The following is a 25,545-nucleotide window of genomic DNA, read 5'->3' as shown; positions in this document are numbered from 1 at the left end:
TAGCTAGGAACTAGAGTCTCTCTCTCTCTCCCCCCTGGGTGTTTTGGGAAGCTGTTCTGACTTCAAGCTTGTCTGTGCATGTATCAAGAGGGCTGCTGGAAGTTACGTCGCTGGGAAGTCAGAGTTTCAATTCTCGAACCAAAGGACTAATTTCCAGCAGCATGTGAGCATCCTTATTTTCGGTGTTAAACCTGTGGCAGGTATAAGTTTATGGGGGAGTTTGTTTGGTTAGAACATTTCATTTAGGTGTTAAGGTTTATACAATATCATGTTTTTTTTCTCGTTTGTACTTGGTAAAAGTTATTGCTATATGTTAACTGTATTCTTAAATAAACTTTGTTTGATAAAAGCTCCCTAGTGGGTCATTTGAATCATACCTGATGTAAAACATCTCATTCTTACCCTAGCCAAATTTAAATAGTAAAACTTATGATCCAAGCAGACTTCATAAAACATTTTGGAGTTTCTGACCTGCATTATAACACTAAGATTTAGTCTTACAAAGGAAGACTATTCAATCACTTGACTTAAGACTGGGTCGTTTCTTGTAGCATTTTGAACTTGGGCCACTGATACAGGTACTTTATCATCTAGGTGAAAATATATAATTTTCAAATGCCAATCTTCCAGAAGAGGCAGCCTTAAAAGTGCATCAGTGTTACCATGCTGTTTGAATTGTCTGTACCATATGTTGTAGGAGTATGCTGACAAAAGTAGTGCCCATCATTGTAAATGTGCCACTGCCATAGATGGTATTCTGGTGTATGGTCCGAAGATTTCTCTTTCTTTACCTGCAGGCCACGTTCCTGCAACCTACTGAGGATCTCTTCAACGTTCTTCAAATGCTCCTCCTCGGTAGAGCCTGTCATCAAAATATCATCTAAGTAACACTGGATCCCAGGTAACCCACTTAAAATTTGGTCCATAGCCCTCTGAAAAAGGGCTGGTGCCTAAGTGATGCCAGAAGGAAGAAGCTTATAGCAGAGGAGCCCCTGAAGAGTTATGAATGTCAGGGATGGTTGGGACTCATCTGCCACTCCCATTTGAAGATAGGCCTGAGACATGTCCATCTTTGAAATGTCTTCCCTCATGCCAATCCACTAAACAGCTTATAAGAGGGAATTGGTATTGATCTACACACATTATTGGGTTTACAGTTATCTTGAAGTCCCCACAAGTTCTCACCATGCTGTCAGTCTTCAAGACTGGCACAAGTAGGGTGGCCCATTCATTGGTCATGACTGCTTGCAGCACCCCCATGCTCAACAGTCATACTAATTCGGCCTCTATCTTCAGCCAAATGGCATATGGCATATGGCACCGGATGAGCCTCTGACTTTAGTTGGATCATTATCTCGACCCCTTTTATCTCACCCAGGAACCCCTAGAATACGTCCTTCTATTTCCCCAGGACATCCTGTAACCTTGTCTTCGAATTCGCTAGCCTATTTACTACATTACAGTTTAATTTTAATTTCTACAGCCAGGAGCATACTTTTGTAGCTCTCCCTGTCAGCTGTCCTCCGAGTCCCCTCACGACTGCTTCCCTCCCAACATTCTCAGCGCTCCCGGTGGAGAGATCTCTCTCTTATTCCTGGCCTCCAACTATAGGCAGAGTCCCCTTCATGACCACTTCCTTTAGCCTTCCTGGAGAGTACCTCTTGCAGCATTGAATGCGGTCCGAGTCCCCGCATGACCGCTACTGCCAATGCTTAGGCTTGTTCCCTTGGGACTATCCCAGTACCTTGGAAATTCGTGCCGTTTTTGGAGTCCAGGATGACAACATGAATTTTCTTCCCTCTCCCAAAAATTGGCAGTGATATGCAGTCAATCGGCCATGACTCAGCCTCATCGCCAGTTATTATATTTGAGGTCTGATATTGAGACCAAGAAAAAAACTACGAGGTCAGTGGTGGTAAACTAACAGGAACAGTTTATTAACATGTCTGTATCCCAACACAATCAGCATAAGACTGTCTAGCCCAACTTCAGCCAGGGTGGAACTTCAGTCCATGGTCACCTGACCCATTCTCTTAAAGGAGCATGCACCAACATACATAACAGTATGTGGCCTTCATTGCAAGAGGATTTGAGTACAGGATTTAAAGCTATATTGCGACAATTGTACACAGCCTTGGTGAGACTGCGCTTGGAGTATTGTGTAGATTTGGTTTCCTCACCCAAGCAAAAACATACTTGCCATAAAGGGGTTGCAACAAAACTCCCCTGGAAGTCAGGATTGTCTTTTGAGGACAGTGTGGAGACTCTGGAGTTCTCAAGAATGATCAGTGGTCTCATTGAAACATAGAAAATTCTTACAGGGCTCCACAGAGTAGATGCAGGAAGGATATTTCCCCTAGCTGTGGGGATGGTGTGCAGAACCAGGGGACACAGTCTCAGAATAAGGAGTAGGCCATTTAGGACTGAGATGAGGAGGAATTTCTTCAGTCAGAGGTGATAAATCTTTAGAATTCACTACCCACAGAGAGCTGTGGAAACTTAATTATTTAGTATGTTCAAGGCAGAGATTGATAGATTTGTAGATATTAAAGACATCAAGGAATATTGGGATAGTGTGGGAAAATGGGATTGAGCCATGGTCAAGTTGAATGGTGGAGCAGGCCCATGGGACTGAATTGCTTACTGCTGCTCCTATTTCTTATGTTCCTATGATGCAGCAGACTGCCATGAATTGGGAGGTATTCTCAAAAGATTAGTGGAGGATTCCACCCACCAAGCAGTCCAACAGCAAAACCATTATTTCAGGTCACCAATGGACCACATGGCTGTCACTCTCGTATTGCTGTCCATGTGTAGTTGGGTGGTGGAGGGAGCAGGCTTACCAGCCATGTGAACAATGGGCTGCCCTCGTCACTGAGCAGCTATCTTCTGGAGTGGTGCAATGGTTCAAAAGGTGTCTGGATCCACTGACTGCACAGGATGAAAGCATTGCAATCACTGCCAGGAAATGCCTGTTTGAAAACCATCTGTACATCTAAGAAATGGAACACTTTGTCTTTTCAGTAAGTCTTTCTGTTGAGATGCAATGTCTGCATGACGTGCACAATCTATGGCTCCCTGCACCCTGATGAAACCCCCTATCCTGGAAAAGTCCTATGCTCACACCTCCTGTTTCTTTCTGCTTATTGAGACCTCCCCTGGTGTAAAGGTCTTGATAACTTCCAAGGTGGTTGCTAAATGAGATATATCAGTGATATCGCCAGCTCCAGTCTGGAAAGATCCAATGGCACAGAAATTGAGGGCCATGGTGATCTTGACAGCTACTATCAAGTGCTGTCCTTGCCCAGCTACTGCAGGTCTGGGTTGTCAGAGGCGGGGAATTCTGTGGCAAGTAACTCACCTTCTGACTTCCCATAGCCTGTCTATAATCTACAACGGCACAAGTCAGAAGTGTAATTGGATACTGTCCCTTTGCCTGGAAGAGTGCAGCTGCAACAACACTCAAGAAGCTCGACAACAACCAAGAAAAAGCAGCCCGCTTGATTGGGTCCCTTTCAACAAACATTCACTTCTTCCATCACTGATGAACAGTGGCAGCTACAAGTCACACTCAAGGGACTCACCAAGGCTCCTTAGACAATGCCTTCCACACCCATGACCATTGCCATCTAGAAGGACAAGATCCATGAGAACACTACCACCTGGAAGATCCCTTTCAGGTTTCTTACCACTGTGACTTGGAAATAAAATCACTGTTCCTTCACAAGAAGAACTACAACTATACCTATGAATGAGCAAGCAGAGCACAGAGGCCTTTCAAAACCACACCGTTCATTCCAAAGATCCAGCACCATCCCTTCTGATTGAAATAAACTTCTGATTTGATTTATTGTCATATGTATTAATATACAGTGAAAAGTATTGTTTCTAGTGCACTATACAAAGCATACTGTACATAGAGAAGGAAAGGAGAGAGAGCAGAATGTAGTGTTACAGTTATCGCTAGGGTGTAGAGAAAGATCAACATAATACAAGGTAGGTCCATTCAAAGATCTGATGGCAGCATGGAAGAAGCTGTTCTTGAGTCGGTTGGTACATGTCCTCAGACCTTTGTATCTTTTTCCCGACGGAAGAAGGTGGAAGAGAGTATGTCCGGGGTGCCTGGGGTCCTTAATTATGCTGGCTGCTTTTCTGAGGCATATAGAGTGTTCTGTCAACTCCTCCAATAACATAGCAGTACCACTAACTCTCAAGTAGCAAAGAGAAAGTCAAAAGCACCTCATCTGAAAGTTGAAGTGATGCCTTTAAGTAACGCTGATATAGGTTCCTTCATGCAACTGAACTCCAGTGCAGCTGTGCTGGCTTAATAGAGTTATTTAACAGGAATAACAGGATCTAAAATGACAGGTCAGGTGCCAAGTCAGCTTTCAACGCTGACTGACCTAACAGTCTGCCCACTCTGAATGCCCAGGTGCACACATGGGATATTGCTCCACAATCCTTCAATCAAGCTGTGTTGGGAATCATTGGGAAAGGAGACCCTGCCAGTATTTTCAGTCACTTGGGTCCTGTAGCACCAAAATAAGCAGTGCTACAGAGTCAAGTATTGTAGCCAGAAACTAAAAGGAATGAAAAAAAATCAGATCATGAATTAATGAGGTAAATTTTTTAAAATGTTAAATGCATCCTTTCTGGTGCCAATATTGGAAGGTAAATGTAAACAGAGTCAGGAATACTAACCTTGAATCCAGCCGTGAGCCTTGCTATTTCATTATCAAGCTGTTGTTTAAAACTCTTACGAAGAACATCAATTCTCTGCAAAAATTGAAATAAGTTAGTTAATACAATGAGCTATGGTTAGCTTTTGTACAATATGATGACTTCAAAGTTTGTACTTTCTCCTTACTGCATGCTAGACCAAATATAAACACAGATTCTTATATATGTATTTTTCTCTCTGTTCAAGTTTTAGAAAAGTCAATGTATACTGCCTCAACATATAGCAAGAAGTCTCACAACACCAGGTTAAAGTCCAACAGGTTTATTTGGTAGCACAAGCCACTAGCTTTTGGAGCGCTGCTCCTTCATCAGGTGAGAGGGATTTCAGTTCACGAACAGGGCATATAAAAACACAAACTCAATTTACAAAATAATGGTTGGAATGCGAGTCTTTACAGGTAATCAAGTCTTAAAGGTACAGACAATGTGAGTGGAGAGAGGGTTAAGCACAGGTTAAAAAGATGTCTATGGTATGTCCAAGGCATGGTACATTGGGGAGACCATGCAGACGCTACGACAACGGATGAATGAACACCGCTCGACAATCACCAGGCAAGAGTGTTCTCTTCCTGTTGGGAAACACTTCAGCGGTCACGGGCATTCGGCCTCTGATCATTGGGTAAGCATTCTCCAAGGCGGCCTTCATGACACACGACAACGCAGAGTCACTGAGCAGAAACTGATAGCCAAGTTCCGCACACGAGGACGGCCTCAACCGGGATCTTGGGTTCATGTCACACTATCTGTAACCCCCACAACTTGCCTGAGCTTGCAAAATCTCACTAACCGTCCTGGCTGGAGACAATACACATCTCTTTAACCTGTGCTGAACCCTCTCTCCACTCACATTGTCTGTACCTTTAAGACTTGATTACCTGTAAAGACTCGCATTCCAACCATTATTTTGTAAATTGAGTTTGTGTTTTTATATGCTCTGTTTGTGAACAGAACTCCCACTCACCTGATGAAGGAGCAGCGCTCCGAAAGCTAGTGGCTTGTGCCACCAAATAAACCTGTTGGACTTTAACCTGGTGTTGTGAGACTTCTTACTGTGTTTACCCCAGTCCAACGCTGGCATCTCCACATCAACATATAACCACATATTTCCAACAGCTGAGAAATAATCACTACAGTGGAAGCAAAACAGTTCAGGCAGCAAGTGTCAGGTAAAAACATGATTACCTTTATTGTCAAGTGTTTATGCAGTTTTGGTTATAGATGTCTCGGAGCTGCTGCAGGACATTCTGGAGGGGGAGGGTGAACAGCCAGCTGTCGTGGTGCATATAGGCGCCAACGAAGTAGGTAAAAAATGGGATGAGGTCCTACAAGCTGAATCTTGGAGTCAGGAGTTAAACTAAAATTAGGACCTCAAAAGGTAGTAATCTCAGGATTGCTACCAGTGTCACGTATTAGTCAGAGTAGGAATGTCAGGATAGCTAAGAGAAATATGTGGCTTGAGAAATGGTGCAAGAGGAAGGGATTCAAATTCAGGGGACATTGGAACCCGTTCTGGGGGAGGTGAAACCAGTACAAATCGGATGGTCTGCACCTGGGCAGGACTGGAACCAATGTTCTAGGGGGAAGTGTTTGCGGATGCTGTTAGGGAGGGTTTAAACTAATGTGGCAGGGAGATGGGAATCAATCTAGGAAGTCAGAGGGAAGTAAAGTGGGGACAGAAACAAAAGGCAGTAAGGGGAAAGGTGGAAGGCAGAGAAACCAAAGACAAAAATCACAAAAGGGCTACAGTACAGAGTACAGAGACAGTGGAGAACTCAGTGAATGGGTCCAGTAAGGCCAAGAGAAATAAAACACAGGGAGAGTGTACATAACATGACAGGACAGGTGGTCTGAGAAAGCAGGGCAGAGAGCAAGGGAAGTCTGGATTAAACTGCATTTATTTCAATGCAAGAGCCCTGACGGGCAAGGCAGATGAACTCAGGGTATGGATGGGTACATGGGACTGGGATATTACAACCATTGCTGAAACACAGTTAAGGGAGGAGCAGGACTGGCAGCTCAATGTTCCAGGGTACAGATGCTATGAGAAAGATAGAACAGGAGGTAAGCAAGGAGGGGGAGTTGCGTTTTTGATTAGGGAGAACATCACGGCAGTACTGAGAGGGGAGATATCAAAGGGTTTGCCCACTGAGTCTATATGGGTAGAACTGAGAAATAAGAAGGGAGAGTTGACTTTGACAGGATTGTACTACAGGCCCCCAAATAGTCAGCGGGAAATTGAGGAGCAAATATATAAGGAGATTATAGATAGCTCCAAGAAAAATAGGGTGGTAATAATAGGGGACTTTAACTTTTCCAACGCTGACTGGGGCAGCCATAGTATTAGGGGCTTGGATGGAGGGAAACTTGTCGAGTATATTGTTATGAAGCAGAGATGGATCCCCCCTCTGAGAACACCTAACCACTCAAAGAGGAGTCCCTCACCTCATAATCTGTAAAAGTGAGTGTGAAGTGGTAAGATCTGCTCTTCAGCAACTTCTAGTGGTTAAATCAAAATAACTCCCTGACACTCTCTCTAAAGTCAACAAGTAACAATTTATTTATCTAACAGTGAACAAGTTAACTAAACTATTAACAAACCATATAAAACATGGTTCTAATGGAATGCTGATCAGATAAATACAATTCCCACTTATTAGCAAAAAAATGGAATTTTAATCACTCTTTAAATTATAACCAGGCTTGGCATCTTCCAGAATATTCTGGGTTTTTTCTGTTGATTCTTCTGTATGGATCTTCTTTCTTCTTTGGTACTTTTTCTGCCGAGATGGTGTTTTCTCTTAAGACATAAATGAAGCTGCGAGCTAGCAGTTCTCTCTCACTCTGGAACTGAACAGTTGTTACTCTGACAGATGACAATGCTCTCTTCCTCTGTTGCACTGCCCCCTTTCTTTTATGCCTGTGATGACATATCAATATCCCTCACAATATGATTGGTCTTAGGTTGCCAAAACCAGAAAATTCAAAAGGTCCTTGGTATCTAAGTGCCCGATTCAAATTTGATTGGCTGAATTTTTTAAAATTCAAAAGCCTGTTTGTTGTCTTGGCAACACTGCTGCCTGGCCCTTCGATACAAATGTTTCAGTCTGAGGTCTCTGTATGTACTTGCATTTTTTTAACTTTTTAAGCACAGAGAAAGCACCAACTTTTAAAGGGGCAATGCAATGCTTTCCCTAGCATTTTACAATTTTACAAACACCAATCTACAATTAATCTATTCAACTTTGCAACAGTATTCAGCAGGAATTTCTCATTCACTATGCGGATGGCCCAAGTAGAAAGGTGGCAAAACTTAACCTCCTCTTGGGAAATAAGGAAGGGCAGGAAACAGAAATGTGAGTGAGAGTTCACTTTGGGACCATAATTCCATTAATTTTAAGATAGCTATGGAGAATGATAGGTCTGGCCCGAAAGTTAAAATTCTAAATTGGGGTAAGGCCAATTTTGATGGCATTAGACAGGAACTTTCAAAAGTCGATTGAAGGAGTCTGTTGGCAGGCAAAGGGATGTCTGGTAAGTGGGAGACTTTCAAAAATGTGTTAACCAGGGTTTAAGTTAAACACATTCCTTTTAGAGTGAAGGGCAAGGCTGGTAGAAGTAGGAAACCCTGGATGACTCAGGATATTGAGGCCCTGGTCACAAAGAAGGAGGCATATGACATAATTAGGCTGCTGGGATCAAGTGGATCCCTTGAAGAGTAGAGGTTGTCGGAGTAAAGTCAAGATAGAAATCAGGAGGGCAAAAAGGGGACATTAGATTGCTATGGCAGATAAGGCAAAGAAGAATCCAAAGAGCTTCTACAAATTCATAAGGGGCAAAAGAGTAACTAGGGACAGAGTAGGGCCTCTTAAGGATCAACAAGGTCATCTATGTGCGAATCCACAAGAGATGGGCGAGATCCTAAATGAATAATTCTCATCAGTATTTACAATTGAGAAAGGCATGGATGTTAGGGAACTTGGGGAAATAAATAGTGATGTCTTGAGAAGTGTACATATTACAGAGAAGGAGGTGCTGGAAGTCTTAAAGCGCATCAAGATAGATATATCCCCGGGACCTGAAGAAAATGTATCCCAGGACATTGTGGGAGGCTAGGGAGGAAATTACGGGTCCCCTAGCAGAGTTATTTGAATCATGAAGATTGGAGGGTAGCAAATGTTGTGCGTTTGTTTAGGAAGGGCTGCAGGGAAAAGCCAGGGAACTACAGACTAGTGAGCCTAATGTCTGTAGTGGGTAAGCTGTTAGAAGGTATTCTGAGAGACAGGATCTACAGGCATTTAGAGAGGTAAGGACTGACTAGGGACAGTCAGCATGGCTTTGTGAGTGAAAAATCATGTCTCATGAATTTGATTGAGTTTTTTGAAGGGGTAACCAAGAAAGTAGATGAGGGTAGTGCAGTCAATGTTGTCTATATGGACTTTAGCAAGGCCTTTGATAAGGTAGGTTGTTGCATAAGGTTAAATCTCACAGGATCCAGGGTGAGGTAGCCAATTGGATACAAAACTGGCTTGGCAACAGAAGACAGAGGGTGGTTGCAGAGGGTTGTTTTTCAAACTGGAGACCTGTGACCAGCGGTGTGCTTCAGTGATCAGTGCTGGGTCCACTGTTATTTGTTATTTATATTAATGATTTGGATGAGAATTTATGGGCCATGGTTAGTAAGTTTGCAGATGACATCAAGATGGTGGCATAGTGGACAGTGAAGAAGGTTATCTAGGATTGCAACAGGATCTTGATCAATTGGGCTAGTGGGCCGATGAATGGCAGATGGAGTTTAATTTAGACAAATGTGAGGTGATGCATTTTGGTAGATCGAAATCGGGGCAGGACCTACTCAATTAATGATAGGGCGTTGGGGAGAGTTATAGAACAAAGAGATCTCAGAACACAGGTTCATAGCTCCTTTGAAAGTGGAGTCACACGTTGACAGGGTGGTGAAGAAGGCATTTGGCATGCTTGGTTTCACTGGTCAGAACATTGAATCCGGGAGTTGGGGCGTCTTGTTGAAGCTGTGCAAGACAGTAGTTAGGCCACACTTGGAATACAGTGTACATTTCTGGTTACCCTATTATAGAAAGGATATTATTAAACTAGAAAGAGCGCAGAAAAGATGTACTAGCTTGTTACTGGAATTTGATGGTTTGAGTTATAAGGAGACACTGAATAGACTGGGACTTTTTTCCCTGCAGCATAGGAGGCTTTGGGGTGAGCTTATAGAGGTCTATAAAATAATGAGGGGCATAGATAAGATCGATAGTCAACATCTTTCCCAAAGGTAGGGGAGTCTAAAACTAGAGGGCATAGGTTTAAGGTGAGAGGAGAGAGATACAAAAGGGTCCAGAAGGGCAATGTTTTCACACACAGGGTGGTGAGTTTCTGAACTCACTGCTGCCTGAGGCAGTAGTAGTGACAGGTACAATTTTGTCTTTTAAAAAGGATTTAGACAGTTACATGGGGAAAATGAGTATTGAGGGATATGGGCCAAATGCGGGCAATTGGAACTAGCTTAGTGGTAAAAACTGAGTGGCATAGACAAGTTGGGCTGAAGTACTGTTTCCATGCTGTAAACCTCTATGACTCTAGAATCTATGACTCTAGTCAGCAGTGGCGATGCCGTCAGAGGCACAGGCCAACAGTACATCTTTTTTTAGTAAATACTAGCACCATCATTATTTTGCAATGGTAATGCAAATGGAATAAACAGCTCCTTGTCCTATTTTCTACATTACATATCATCATCTTTATGACCTAAGAAACGGAATCAATTTTGACAAGTGATGAACAGTTTTATGCTATGGTTTTGCCCACTATTAACTGAAATAAAACTTCACACAGGCCATTTAGAAACAACAAAGAGAACTGCATACTATTAGTATTTTTACATAAGGTTCAGACAGGAATATCAACGTACTAATCCACTGTGCTATTCTAGCCGCCACCCCCCTCCCCGCTCCAACATCCCACGTTTTTAAACCCAAAACAATCCTGGTACAAGATTAAAAATTAAAAACAATCATCTACAAAGGACAGATTCATCAATTTAAATTATTGGTCTACATTGTCCCTGAAGATTCAAATAGTTTCATGTAAATGCATATGCATACACAGATGTCTGAACAAGTGCATACAGGTAAAGAGTTTTTTTGGAACGATGCTGGTGTTCTGTACAATTTGATGAGATCAGTCGCTGTAAAAAAAGTACTTTCTTTTTGGTGACATGAGGAAATAGAAAAGGATATTTACCAATTCATGTGCTCTTCTTTTGACCAAGATTTCATACTGTAACAATTTCACCACAACAAGGTTTCAGCCCTTAACTTCTATTCACTCACCGAGCACAAACCCTCAAATTGAGGTTTACAGCCAACAGTTCCAACACCATTGAGAAATCTAATCCTCAATACTTTACTTCAGATAGTGAATAGGATTTAGACTCATATATTCCTCCCTGCACACTGACCTTTATCCTGTCTCAATATCCTATCCACTGAGCAAGTTTTCAACCCTCACACCCACTTTTCCCTGAACCCCTAAAGCTGAATAGCTCAACAGTTGTCCCTTGTAGGCTAACATGACATAATTTCATTTTCTCTCTGACAGCAACATCTTTCATCCCATTTCCCAACCACAACATTCCCTACTCTCCAACGCGTGTACTTCTCTTTCTGGCTGGCTGGCTGTTCAATACCTCAACTTTCTGCCAATTTGAATTCTCCTTTCCAGATGTTCACTTCCTCTCTTCTTCCCTTTCCATTTGTCACTCCCTTCTACTGCCTTCTCCCTCACTTTCTCCCAATTCCCTCCCCATCAGCCATTCTTCCTTCATTCCTATTTTCCTTCTCCTCCACGAGTTCCACTATCAACCTCCTTTTGCCCTCACTTAACTTTAAGGAAATGAATTAATCTAGACCTCTGTGGAACACTACCCAAGACTGATGAATTATACACGATAATTATTTTAATTTTGAAGCTTAAATGCAGATCAGAGACAAAGAAACCAATTAACTCAGTCATAATCATGTTAGTTTGAACGATGAGCAAGATGACAAACATTACTAAGTCTAATAATTTACTACTATTTGCTTCATGTTGCTTATCTATATATTTATATATGTATAAGAGAGTGAGACCACGCAAGATATTAAATACACACACAAATAACACTATAATGGCTTAAGATAATGCTTGGAGTATAACATTAAGACTGGAAATAACAATGGTTTTGTAAATTGTATGATGCTACTCCTAGTCTGAAGATGGTGAATGAGTTAAGCAAAACAATTTTTAAAATTACTACACTTCTTCTGCTTCCTAAATAGTCCAGAGACTATTTTTAAATATTCTCAAAAGTTTTTTTTTCATACTTATTTGCCTCACATCTGATCCGATATACTGGGTTGTGGATATCATGTTGCATACAAGCTACTAGGATATACATCTAATGTGATTAGGCACTAGCATCTCTCTTCCCACCCACCTGAGAAGCAGCTTTATCTATACTCCGAACTTTGTCATCAGTATGTAGAAATAATCTCATAAATGGACTGATGCAAAAACGTTTAGGGCCTGGAATATCCACAAAGGCTCTTTAGCAGCTTAGTGGAAAACTCAGAAAGAGACTCAAGTAACCATTTGTGCCATTCATCTGGTATTTTCACCTGAATTACAGTCTGAAGTCTTTCCATCCTAACGTGCTTTATAAATTAAAGAATCTGTCAAGTTGATTATTTTTAGTAAGAAACAGTTTAATTATTCAGTGCACATCTCAGTAGAATATAAAAGGCACTTTTATCACCCCACCTAATCTAACTTGGTTCATAATTTAGCTCCACCCAGTGATTCGATGGCGAGAATCGAAATATTACTCATCAATGCACCAAATATCACAAAATTCTCAAAATTTGCCTTTAAATTAATCTTGGAATGCTATATGTCATCAGGTGCCAAGAGCTATTTCCTATTAATAAGTCATACTGATTTTTCACACACGTGCAATAGCAAATAACGTGTACCCATTAAAAAAAAGTCATGCTTTTTCTTAGACAGTAACAGAAGTCAACAGCAGAACTTTTTAGTCATTGTTATGATCTAGGTCAAGACCAGTAATTTTTTGGAAACCTCCATTATTAACTGAAAGAATGAAGCCACAAGATTCCATGGTTTAAACAAAAGAATGTTTACTATACAAGAGTCAAACAAAACAAAAACTAAATATTATCCTGGATAAACATCTACACAATAATACCTAGAATAAACATAAGCAAACATGAATTAACAGGCTAATTAGGATCAACTATAAATTACATATTAAATGACAGATACCACTAAGACAAATCTTACAAATTGACTCTCAACAGTTCAGTCAGCACATATATCAACGTCAGTCACAAAGTCTTTCAAAACTCTGTCGTCCTCCCGAAGAATTTCAGCTCCTCGTCTTCTAGGATTTAGCCAGATCTGCAGCCGACAGCAGTGCACAACCAACATGGGCTTGGTTTTCCAACAAAAATGGCAGACGTCTGCAGAACCTCCTCAACTCTGCCTACAGTGAATGTCTGGCTTGCGCAAGTTCACCAATATTATCTTCAAGTAATGGAAACAGCTGTGCCAGCTGAATGTTTGACTATTCTCAGTTTCTGGATGGCCTTGGCCTTCTTCAGCCTGCCTGCAACGCCCCACTGGGATCAGCATCTGAGCTCTGATGGCTGTGTGTCCTTTCATATGATTTCAACCTATTCCAGTCTTCCCAGAAATTGTGGTTTCCAATCTCAGTCTCTGTCTTAAATTTCCATATAAACTGTAAAAGTCAGTTTTCTTTATTAGATTCTCTTTACAATTAGCTTCTGTCTCCTCAATACAAGCTTTGAAACCACAGATTCCATATCATAAGGTCATCAATAAATTCAACCATATTAAACTAAAAGCTATTACACATAATATACATACATTGCACTAATCCTGTTGGTTAGGACCAAAATTGTTTTAGTCAACATGCACCCAAGGATTCGGTAAGCAATTGACTGCGAAAGTGAATATTTATTGTAAAGTCCAAATTCTGTGCATCAGCATATCTGTTTTAACTGAACAATTAATTCATGAATTTATCTACTAATGGTTGAAATGAATACTGCAGCATGTTGGTGGAACTAGCTTCTTACCCTCACCATATAAACACAAAATATACTGAAGTATTCATAACAGTATATAAATAGAAATTAAATGTGATCATTACCTGCAGATAAAAATTTCGGAGATAAGAATTGTGGTCATTAATCCTGTTATATAGCTCTAAGGATTGCTGCCCCAGTTTCTTTCCATAGTCTGCTTTTAGGAGCTGTGTTTGGGATTGTACAGTTCTCTTAAGTATGGCAATTTCCTGAATAAGACAAAATATTAATCATATTACAACAATCATTTATTACATTAATGCAATATAATACAGAAAAAGGAGATTTATGATGATGCCAGGCAGAGAATACAAAGAAATACCAGGTGGATTAACAGCACAGAGAGAAACTGGAAAAAGGAATCATTGGGCCCGATTTTACCATTTGGCGCGAAAATGTGGTAAAGTCGGGTGTGAGGCCATTAACGCGATCCACGCCCGCACAGATTGCCACTTTACCGAAACCCGGAAATGGCGGCAATCCGCTTCGTGCACAAAACGGGCGCAACGGCGCTTTAAATGCATTTGCATGCATTTAAATTGAATTAATGGACTTCCCGCCCAACTTTATCAGCATTTCCCCCTTTACCACCGCGTTTGCCAATCTGGAACCGCGCCGAAATGGACCTGCTAAATAAAAGTCTGAATCGGGCGCTCCAGCTGCTGAAGAGCGCGTTCAGTGCTTCCAACGGCTCTCTGACTCAGATCAGTGGGGGAGGAGGGGGGGGGGGGAAAGAGGGAGGAGGGAGGTAGGTCAGATCATGCTCTGGGGGCGGGGTGGGGGGGAGGAAGAGGAGGCGGGTCAGATGTATCTCTGGTGAGGGCCCATCATTGTCTGTGGGTGGGGAGTAGGGCTGATCGTTGTCTGGTGGTTGGGGGGGGGGGGGGGGGGGGGGGGGGGCTGATCGTTGCCTGGTGGGGAGGGAGGAGGAGGCTGGTCAGATGTTCCTCTGGGGAGGGGGGAGGTGAGTGAGGCCAGACCATTCTCTGGGGGGGTGGGGAGTGAGGCCAGATTGTTGTCTGGGGGGGTGGGGGAGGTGTGTGAGGCCAGACCATTCTCTGGTGGGGACGGGGGCGGGGGGGGCAGTGAGGCCAGATTGTTCTCTTTGGGGCGGGGGGGGGGGGGGGGGGGGAAGGCGGGTAAGATGTATCCCTGGTGGGGTGGGGGGGGGGGGGGCCCGATCGCTCACTGGTGCGGGGGGGGGGGGCCAGATGGATCTCTGGTAGGGGGAGGGGCAGTGGGGTCCGCTGCCACTCTGCGGGCGATCTGTGCGGGCTAAGGGGGCAGGGGGTCGTGATCGGTCTGGGTAGCGGAGGGATGGGTGGATAAGGGGGACAGTGATGTGTGTGTGCACCCTCGTTCCTGCTTTTCGATCCCGGGCCGCTTTCTCCGCTTTCTGCGGCTCGGAAGCAATCTGACATAGGCGCGATTTTTCAAAATTTTTCTAACCGCGCATGCGCAGTTCAGAGCTCCGATCATTTCAGGCGCGATAAGCCCCACCCACAGCGCGAATGGGACCTGCGATTTGTTTTCAGGCTGAGTGCGTCTGGGGGCGCCTGAAAGCAGATTTCTAAGTCAGATCTGCATTACGCCCAGATTCAGCACTTCGAATGAAAATGGTAAAATCGGGCCCATTAGTTTCAGGAGAAAGTAAGAAAAATGATGAGCAAGTGGAGTAAAAAGGCACAATTCATGGCTCAAATACTGAACAAGCATTTTTCATGGGTATTCACGAAAAAGAGGATAATGCTAATGCCAGAGTGTAGGACAAAGGAGCAAAGATATAGAATTGGATATAAATAAATAAATAGAAGAGATGCAAAATAGGGTGTCATTAAATGTAGTAAGTTATCATGTCTGGATGAAATGCCTCCTCGGTTGCACTGGGAAGGTAAAGATGAAATAGTGCAAACTGTAACTACAATCTTCCAGACCTCTTTGGATGCTTGACTGGTTCAGAGGACTGGATGATTGCAAATGTTGGATCCCTCTTCCAAAAAGAGGAGAAAGAGAAACTTAGTAACTATAGGCCAATCAGTAAAACTGATAGGAGCCATTATAAAGTAAAACTTAATTCACACTTGCAGACTATGGGTTAATAAGAATTAATAAGCACAGATTTTAAAAGGCAAATCCTGCCTCCTTAACCCGATTGCGTTCTTAGATAAATCTACACAAAGTGTTGATTAACAAAGTCCCCTATATGGTTTTTTTACCCCCAGTAATTTGGGTGAGTTTTTTTTCTCTCCAAGTCAGGAAACTATAACTTGCTAGTTAAACTGAAATAATTGTTTTTTTATTGACTAATTCACTAATTTAAAAAAAATAAGATGAGACAGACATTGAAGGGCAGTTGGTGTGCCATAACTGCAGCACATGGAAGTTTATGGAAAGCACTGTGATTGGAGACAAGCGTATCTGTGCTAAATGTCTTCAGCTTGAAGAACTTGGGTTCAAAGTTGTTGAGCTGGAGTCTGCCTAGCAAACATCAGGGAATGGGAGATACCTGGACATTTTGTAAGAGGTAGTCATACACTTGAGGTCAAGTAAAACATTTGAGATGGTCAATGGTTACATACAGGAGGGTGTGCCTGACTGCAAGTCATGAGGATGTAGTGATCGAGGAGCCTCGGCCCGTGACTTTGATCAACAGCTTCAAAAGAGATGCTTGCTACCTGTGTGGGTGAGAACAAGGACTGCAAATTGGTTGGGCAAACTGACCATATCAATATGGTGCAGGTCAATCAAGTGGGAGAGTGGAAAGGAATGTGGCAATGATAGGACACAATATAGTCAGGAGTACAGATATTGTTCTCTGCAGTTGTGACTAGGAGTTCAAATGGTTGCATTGCCTGCCTGATGCTAGGGTTAAAGGCGCCCTATCATGGGCGGAGAAGCACTTAGAAGGGAGGGGGTTAAGGATTCAGTTGTCCCAGTCCATGTAGGAACCAATGTAGTTAGAACTAAAAATGATGTTCTGCTGAGATAATTTGAGGAACCCAAGTCCAAATTAAACAGCACACCCCAAAAGTAATAATTCCTGGATTTCAATGCAAGCCACAAACCTATTGGCAAACAGATAGCAGATAGATTAAATTTGATTTGGTTTATTATTGTCACATGTATTAACATATTCTCAACTTGCGCTCAGGATGCAGACCAGCTGCGAAACTCTGCCAAGCAGACGAGACAAAGGAACTACGCCATCTACATGCACACCAAGAACAGGAAACTTGAGAAACTCGGCATCACCATCAGCAGCAGCCAAGCCTCCCCCGGTACCACAGTAGAAAACAGTACCACTGCAGGGAAGTCCATTGTCAACTTGTCCGACTACACACTTCAACCAGATGAAATCGGAGTTCTCAGCCGAGGGCTTAATTTTTGCCCCACCACCAAAATAGACCCCATCAATCTCGCAGCAGACACAGAGGAATTCATCAGGCGAATGAGGCTGAGGGAGTTCTTCCACAAACCCCAAGAGGCCAACAGTGAACACAATGAGACAGCCAATGAACCGGAACAGCTGACAGAGAGATCCGCAGTGCATCCGAAGAGGAAAGAGTCGAATTGGACTCCTCCGGAAGGCTGCTGCCCTCGACTTGACATGTATGCCCAAGCCGTCAGGAGGTGCGTCAACACCAAATTCATCAGCCGCACTCAAAAGACAGCCCCGAACATCACCCAAACACAACGCAAGGCCATCCATGCTCTCAAGACCAACCGCAACATTGTCATCAAACCAGCAGACAAAGGAGGGGCCATCGTCATATTGAACAGAACGGATTACTGCAAAGAAGTGTACTGACAACTAAACAACGAGGAACACCACAGACAGTTACCTGCAGATCCGACCAAAGAACACACCCGTCAACTCAACACTCTGATCAAGACCTTTGATCCGGACCTTCAGAGCACCCTCCGTGCTCTTATCCCACGTACTCCCCGCGTTGGAGATCTCTACTGCCTCCCGAAGATACACAAGGCAAACATACCCGGCCGTCCCATTGCATCGGGCAATGGGACCCTGTGCGAGAACCTCTCCGGCTATGTCGAGGGCATCCTGAAACCCATTGTACAAAGAACCCCCAGCTTTTGTCGCGACACTAGGGACTTCCTACAAAAACTCGGCACACATGGAGCAGTTGAACCAGGAGCAGTTGAACCAGGAGCACTCCTCGTCACAATGGATGTCTCGGCACTCTACACCAGCATCCCCCACAACGATGGCATTGCTGCAACTGCCTCAGTACTCAACGCCAACAACTGCCAGTTTCCAGATGCAATTTTACATCTCATCCGCTTCATCCTGGACCACAATATCTTCACCTTCAACAACCAGTTCTTCATCCAGACACACGGAACAGCCATGGGGACCAAATTCGCACCTCAATATGCCAACATCTTCATGCACAGGTTCGAACAACACTTCTTCACCGCACGGGACCTTCAACCGATGCTATACACTAGATACATCGATGACATTTTCTTCCTTTGGACTCATGGTGAACAATCACTGAAACAACTCTATGATGACATCAACAAGTTCCATCCCACCATCAGACTCAACATGGACTACTCTCCGGAATCGGTTGCATTCTTGGACACACGCGTCTCCATTAAGGACGGTCACCTCAGCACCTTACTGTACCGCAAGCCCACGGATAACCTCACGATGTTCCACTTCTCCAGCTTCCACTCTAAACATGCTAAAGAAGCCATCCCCTACGGACAAGCCCTCCGTATACACAGGATCTGCTCGGATGAGGAGGATCGCAACAGACACCTCCAGACGCTGAAAGATGCCCTCATAAGAACAGAATATAGCGCTCGACTCATTGATCAACAGTTCCAACGCGCCACAGCGAAAAACCGCACCGACCTCCTCAGAAGACAAACATGGGACACAGTGGACAGAGTACCCTTCGTTGTCCAGTACTTCCCCGGAGCGGAGAAGCTAAGGCATCTCCTCCGGAGCCTTCAACATGTCATTGATGAAGACGAACATCTCGCCAAGGCCATCCCCACACCCCCACTTCTTGCCTTCAAACAACCGCACAACCTCAAACAGACCATTGTCCGCAGCAAACTACCCAGCCTTCAGGAGAACAGTGACCACGACACCACACAACCCTGCCACAGCAACCTCTGCAAGACATGCCGGATCATCGACACAGATGCCATCATCTCACGTGAGGACACCATCCACCAGGTACACGGTACATACTCTTGCAACTCGGCCAACGTTGTCTACCTGATACGCTGCAGGAAAGGATGTCCCGAGGCATGGTACATTGGGGAAACTATGCAGACGCTGCGACAACGGATGAATGAACACCGCTCGACAATCACCAGGCAAGACTGTTCTCTTCCTGTTGGGGAGCACTTCAGCGGTCACGGGCATTCGGCCTCTGATATTCGGGTAAGTGTTCTCCAAGGCGGCCTTCACGACACACGACGGCACAGAGTCGCTGAGCAGAAACTGATAGCCAAGTTCCGCACACACGAGGACGGCCTCAACCGGGATATTGGGTTCGTGTCACACTATTTGTAACCCCCACAGCTTGCCTGGACCTGCAGATTTTCACTGGCTGTCTTGTCTGGAGACAATACACATCTTTTTAGCCTGTCTTGATGCTCTCTCCACTCACGTTGTTTGTATCTTAAAGACTTGATTAGCTGTAAGTAATCGCATTCCAACCATTATTCATGTAAATTGAGTCTGTGTCTTTATATGCCCTGTTTGCGAACAGAATTCCCACTCACCTGAGGAAGGGGCTTGGAGCTCTGAAAGCTTGTGTGGCTTTTGCTACCAAATAAACCTGTTGGACTTTAACCTGGTGTTGTTAAACTTCTTACATGTATTAACATAGTGAAAAGTATTGATTCTTGCGCACTATACAGACAAAACACACCGTTCATTGAGAAGGAAACGAGAGAGTGCACAATGTAGTGTTACAGTCATAGCTAGGGTGTAGAGAACGATCAACTTAATGCAAGGTAAGTCTATTCAAAAGTCTGACAGCAGCAGGGAAGAAGCTGTCCTCAAGTCAGTTGGTACGTGACCTCAGACTTTTGTATCTTTTTCCCCCAAGAAAGAAGGTGGAAGAGAGAATGTCCGGGGTACGTGAGGTCCTTAATTATGCTGGCTGCTTTGCCGAGGCAGCGGGAAGTGTAGACAGAGTCAATAGATGGGAGACTGGTTTACGTGATGGATTGGGCTACATTCACAACCTTTTGCAGTTCTTTGCGGTCTTGGGCAGAGCAGGAGCCATACCAAGCTGTGATACAACCAGAAAGAATGCTTTCTATGATGCATCTGTAAAAGCTGGAGAGAGTCGTAACTGACATGCCTAATTTCCTTAGTCTTCTGAGAAAGTAGAGGCATTGGTGGGCTTTCTTAACTATAGTGTCAGCATGGCGGGGACCAGGACAGGTTGTTGGTGATCTGGACACCTAAAAACCTGAAGCTCTTGACCCTTTCTACTTCGTCCCCATTGATGTAAATAGGGGCATGTTCTCCTTTACGCTTCCTGGAGTCGATGACAATCTCCTCTGTTTTGACATTGAGGGAGAGATTATTGTTGCCGCACCAGTTCACCAGATTCTCTATCTCATTCCTGTACTCTGTCTCGTCATTGTTTGAGATCCGACCCCCTATGTCGTCAGCAAACTTGAAAATCGAATTGGAGGGGAATTTGGCCACACAGTCATAGGTGTATAAGAGTATAGTAGGGGGTTGAGAACACAGCCTTGTGTTGAGGATGATCGTGGAGTAGGTGTTGTTGCCTATCCTTACTGATTGTGGTCTGTGAGTTAGGAAGTTCAGGATCCAGTCGCAGTTGGAGGTGCCGAGGCCCAAGCCATGGAGTTTGGAGTTGAGTTTCGCGGCAATAATTGTGTTGAATGCTGAGCTGTCATCAATAAATAGGAGTCTGACATAGGTGTCCTTGTTATCTTGGTGTTCCAGGGTTGAATGCAGGGCCAGGGAAATGGCGTCGGCTGTGGACCTGTTGCGGTAGTAGGCAAATTGTAGTGGATCCAGGTAGTCCGGGAGGCTGGAATTGATTCATGCCATGACTAACCTTTCGAAGCATTTCATAATGATGGATGTCAGAGCCACCGACCGACAGTCATTAAGGCGCGCTGCTTGGTTTTTCTTAGGTACCGGGATGGTGGTTGTCTTCTTGAAGCAGATAGGGACCTCAGATTGTTGTAAACAGAGGTTGACGATGTCGGTGAATACTCCCGCCAGCTGATCCACACAAGATCTGAGTGCACGTCTGGGTACCCCATCCGGGCCAGCTGCTTTCCGTGGTTTGACTTAAGCTGGTCTGACATCTGCAATGGTGACCCCAGATACAGGTTCATCCAGGGCTTCCAGGGTGGAGGGCATGCTCTCGCTGACCTCTTGCTCAAAATGGGCATAGAATGCATTGAGCTCATCAGGGAGGGGTGCGTTGGCGCCAGCGATTTTACATGCTTTCATCTTGTAGCCTCATGTCTTGCAGACCTTGCCATAGTTGGCAGGGGTTAGTGTGGCTAGTCTGGGACTCTAGCTTGGTCCGGTATTGTCTTTTGGCATCTTTGATGGACCTCTTTAGATCATATCTGGCTTTCTTGTATAGGTCAGTGTCGCCTGACTTGAACGCCTCAGACCTGGACTTCAGCAAGCAGTGGATATCACTGTTCATCCATGGTTTCCAATTGGGGAACACACGCATTTGCTTCTTTGGCACACAGTCTTCTACACACTTACTAATGAAGTCAGTTACTGTAGTGGCGTATTCATTCAGGCTGCTCGCAGAGTTTTTAAATACTGACCAGTCCACTGACTCCAAGCAGCCCTGTAGGAGATCTGATTCCTCAGATCAGCATTGCATGACTTTCTTTGATGGATTCTCCCGCTATGCAATTAAATGTGTGGTTGAAAGAGTGATGTAGGAAACTGGGCCCCTGACACCAGTACTGGTTAAAGAGGTATCTGTTCTGTTGGGACAGACTCCATTTCAACGAGGTAGGGACCAGTGTCCTGGTGAATTGAACGACTAGGGCAGTAGATAGAACTTTAAACTAATAAAGCTGCAGGTGGGAGGATTCAGGAAAAGGAAAATTCAAAACCAATAAAGGAAATGTTGAGACTCTGGGGCAAAGCAACATATTGGATGAAAATAAGCAGAGTGGGTCAGGAAGGAACAGTGAAGATAATGGGGCATTTGTGAAGAAGGTAGCATCAGAGAAAATTGGAAAAAAAGACCAAAGATCAAGGGAGCAATTCTCCCCAAAAAATTCTGAGTGTCGAATTCATGTAAAAACTGGAATAAATCCTGCTGTTTTTTTCAACGGAAATTTCAAAATGAATCTCCCACACTCTGTGCACTGGCGTGATTCATGCAAAATATCAGGGGGTGGGTTCTATTCAAGCTGGAGAGGCTGGCAGCATAGTGCTGAATGGATCACTGCGCATGCCATACACTGACCTGTCAGAACTAAGATCTGTCACCCTCCCCCAGAAGTCCCGATCTCCCCACCTGCAGCCCGACCCTTCCCCCTCCCAGCAGGCTGACACCAACCCCCACCCCGATGCCCAGTTCTGATCGCTGGCCTCCATCCCTCTATCACTGATCCTAGTGCAGAGTGGTTACAGCACCTCCCCACCAATCTCCCCCCGCCTCCCCTGAAGGCCCAGCTCCCATTAGGCCCTGCCCCCTCTGGCCCTGGCCTCTAGGCACTGCCTGTGCCTGGTGGGCAGTGCCAATGTGCCCCTTGGGCAGTGCAGGAGGGCCAGGCTCACAAAGCCCAGGGGGCACCCCTCCTTAACTCCGATCCTCTGGGGGACTTTGATGGCCTTCCTGCACTCCAGCAGGTCACGCCGTCAGCTCCCCCTAGCGGGAGCTATTGTAAACCCTGCTGGAGTGAAACACTCATGGCAGGGGGAAGAAGCTAATCCGATGTAAATTACATTGAAATGAATATTTAAATAATTTATGCAGCCCCTTGCCAATTTCTGGTGCTGAGCTGACGGCGCCAGAAATCTGGCGCCTGGAGAATCGCAGAGGCTGTGGTGCGCAGCGAGGAGCCCGCAAAATGGCCTCTGATTGAATCTCCCGGCAAGTGCAGTGGGCTGGGAGAATAAATAATAAACTAATAACAGATAGTGTTACAATCTCCGTGCAGACCGATTGAGAAATCTGAACATCTAGTGAACAATGGAAATGTGAAGATTTCATGTTTTAGAACTTTTATTGTATCAAATAACTAACAACAATATTGAGTAAGGACTTTTATTCTTTTGTAGCAACTTAGACTTTCAACCACAGAAATAAACGGTTTTATACTTATCACGGATTGCACTCTCCACAGAATTGTTGCACTTCTTATCACAAATGATTCACAAGTGTTCCAAGGTTCCAATGAGCTGCTTCCCTTTCACTTCCCCAGCTAGGCAGCCTCCAATCCCAGACTCTCTCTCACTGCGAGGGTTACACAATAGACCTCATCCTTTAGCTTCAAGATAGACAAGTATTCTAGCCTCCTTTCCCTCCTCATGAACTCAGTCTTCAACCCGAGGACAGGGTCTACCCACATTCTTTGTGGTCAATGAGAGAGTCAGCATTTTTCTGCTTAAGTAGTAGGCCTGGCTAGTTCTGTCTCTTGCTTACTATTTTCAAAACCCTGTACCTCCTTCTCAATAAAATAATAAGCCTTCATCAAATCTCTAAAAAAATGAAACTCTCAGGCTCACTCTAAGGCAGACCTCAGAACAGGTCACATGATTCCTTTCACCTACCCTACATTTAAACCTACCATCCCAAAAAACACTATCTTATAAACCAAAGAGACCTCGTCCTAAAACAAAACAATCTGACAGCTGTCACATTAGAAATTAGTATGTTTGATTTATTACCATTATGGAAACATGGTTGCAAAGTGACCAAGGTTACAAACTAAAAACCTAACTTTTGGAAGAAATAGTCAAAATAGAAAAAGTTGTGGTAGCCTTGATAAAAAGGATGGATTAAAGTTAGTAGTTCCATAATTCAAGAGGTAGAATCAGTTTGGGTGGAGATAAGAAACAGAAGTCAGAAAATATTGGTCAGAGTTATAATAGGTCGCCTAACAGGAGCTGTTGTGTCGGGCAGAGTATAAATCAGAAAAATAGAGGCACATGTTAGATATGAGACTTTAATCTTTATGTGGATGGGCAAACCAAATTTGCAGTAATAGTGTGGATGAATTGTTCATGGAATATAGTCTTCTAGATCAGTATGTCAAGGGACTAACTAGGAACAGGCTATTTTGGGTATACTATTACACAATAAGAGTTCATTAATAATCTTGTAGTAAAGAGACCTCCAAGGAACAGTAGACATAATAGATTAAGTTTTAAATTGAGTTTGGAAGTGATTTAGTCAAGTCCAAAACTGGCATCTTAAATCTAAACAAAATAAACTATATATGTTTGAAGGCCGAGTTGGGTATGGCAAAAGCTTTTAAACCTCAAGTGATTCATCTCTTGTAAAAACAAACAAGCTTTGATTCAGACCCCACAAAGACAGCTAATTATTTAATAGATTTAACTAGATTTAAATAATGATTTAAACTGTCAATCAAACTGAACTGAAGAACTCCCTGCTGAGTTAATTAGTGTTTGAAACTCAGTCAAGCATTCACAATGACATAAATGCTAGTTCTTGAGCAAATATCCACAATAAGCTCTATTAAAACTGCATGACCAGATGCTATGCTTTTTTGCAAACCAATGCCCGTCAACCAAAGCAGTCAAAGAGATCTTTTATAAACTCACTGACAAGCCTGTGGTTTTTTTTTACATTTAAAGAGCAGAGTGCTTTAATAAAGCTCCAGATAGTGAAAGGTAAACAGACTTTATCTACTCTCCTATTGTCTAGTCCATCAATTCACGACTCCCATAGTTCAAGTTAAGGCCCGTGCAATATCCTAAACAGATTCTGGATTAATTCAGCATGGAGCTCAAACTTCCCTGCTGAGCTTGGGTTTCCCTCCTGTGTGATTCCTACGGGCAAAAACTGGATGTCAGAAATGGGGTCACACCCACCATTTTTATAGATCTGTGGAGTCTTTCCAACTCCACAAAAACCTGGCCCACAATTTCAGAATAAAGGGTCAATAAGGTCACAGATTGTGAATCTTTGGAATTATCTTCTCTGCGAACTATAGATGCTCAGTCAGTCAGTATATTCAAGGCCAAAATCAATCGACTGAGAGGATTAAGGAAATGGGGATAACAGAAACTTGCATTTATATACACCTTTAACTTAATAAAATACCTCAAGGCACTTTACAAGCACTATCAAACAAAGGCCGATATGACAGGGAGGTGGGAGATGAAATAGATCAGCTGTAATCTTATTGAATGGACAATTGGCCTACTCCTGTTTGCATTTCATTTGCTATATTCTAATACTGTGGGACATTACATAGCAGCAATCAATTGAATAGTTACCAACTTTGTGGCACAATCTTACACGCAACACTCCATTACCAAGCGGTGAATTATCTGAACACATTAAATTTAAGTGTGTCCAAATATACAAGGAAAATCAGAGATCTCCATTGTTTATAATGACTTCTATATGCT

The 25,545-nt window shown here is 43.6% G+C and overlaps 1 protein-coding gene across 1 annotated transcript in view; it reads right to left on the bottom strand.

The window, feature by feature from the left end:
• LOC144480685 (uncharacterized protein C10orf67, mitochondrial-like) overlaps positions 1-25,545 on the bottom strand; it is a 187,290-nt gene that overhangs the window by 149,561 nt on the left and 12,184 nt on the right. Inside the window, exons 3-4 of the mRNA XM_078200283.1 lie at positions 13,991-14,134; positions 4,702-4,776 (exon numbers count right to left, since the gene is read on the bottom strand). Coding sequence (XP_078056409.1) covers positions 4,702-4,776; positions 13,991-14,134 — 219 coding nt within the window. The remainder of the gene's footprint in view (positions 1-4,701; positions 4,777-13,990; positions 14,135-25,545) is intronic.

This window comes from Mustelus asterias, chromosome 2 (assembly GCF_964213995.1).
Source record: "Mustelus asterias chromosome 2, sMusAst1.hap1.1, whole genome shotgun sequence".
In the NCBI taxonomy this organism is placed as follows: Eukaryota; Metazoa; Chordata; class Chondrichthyes; order Carcharhiniformes; family Triakidae; genus Mustelus; species Mustelus asterias.
Note: the sequence above shows the minus strand (reverse complement) of the source record. Positions and strands in the feature narration are given on the sequence as shown.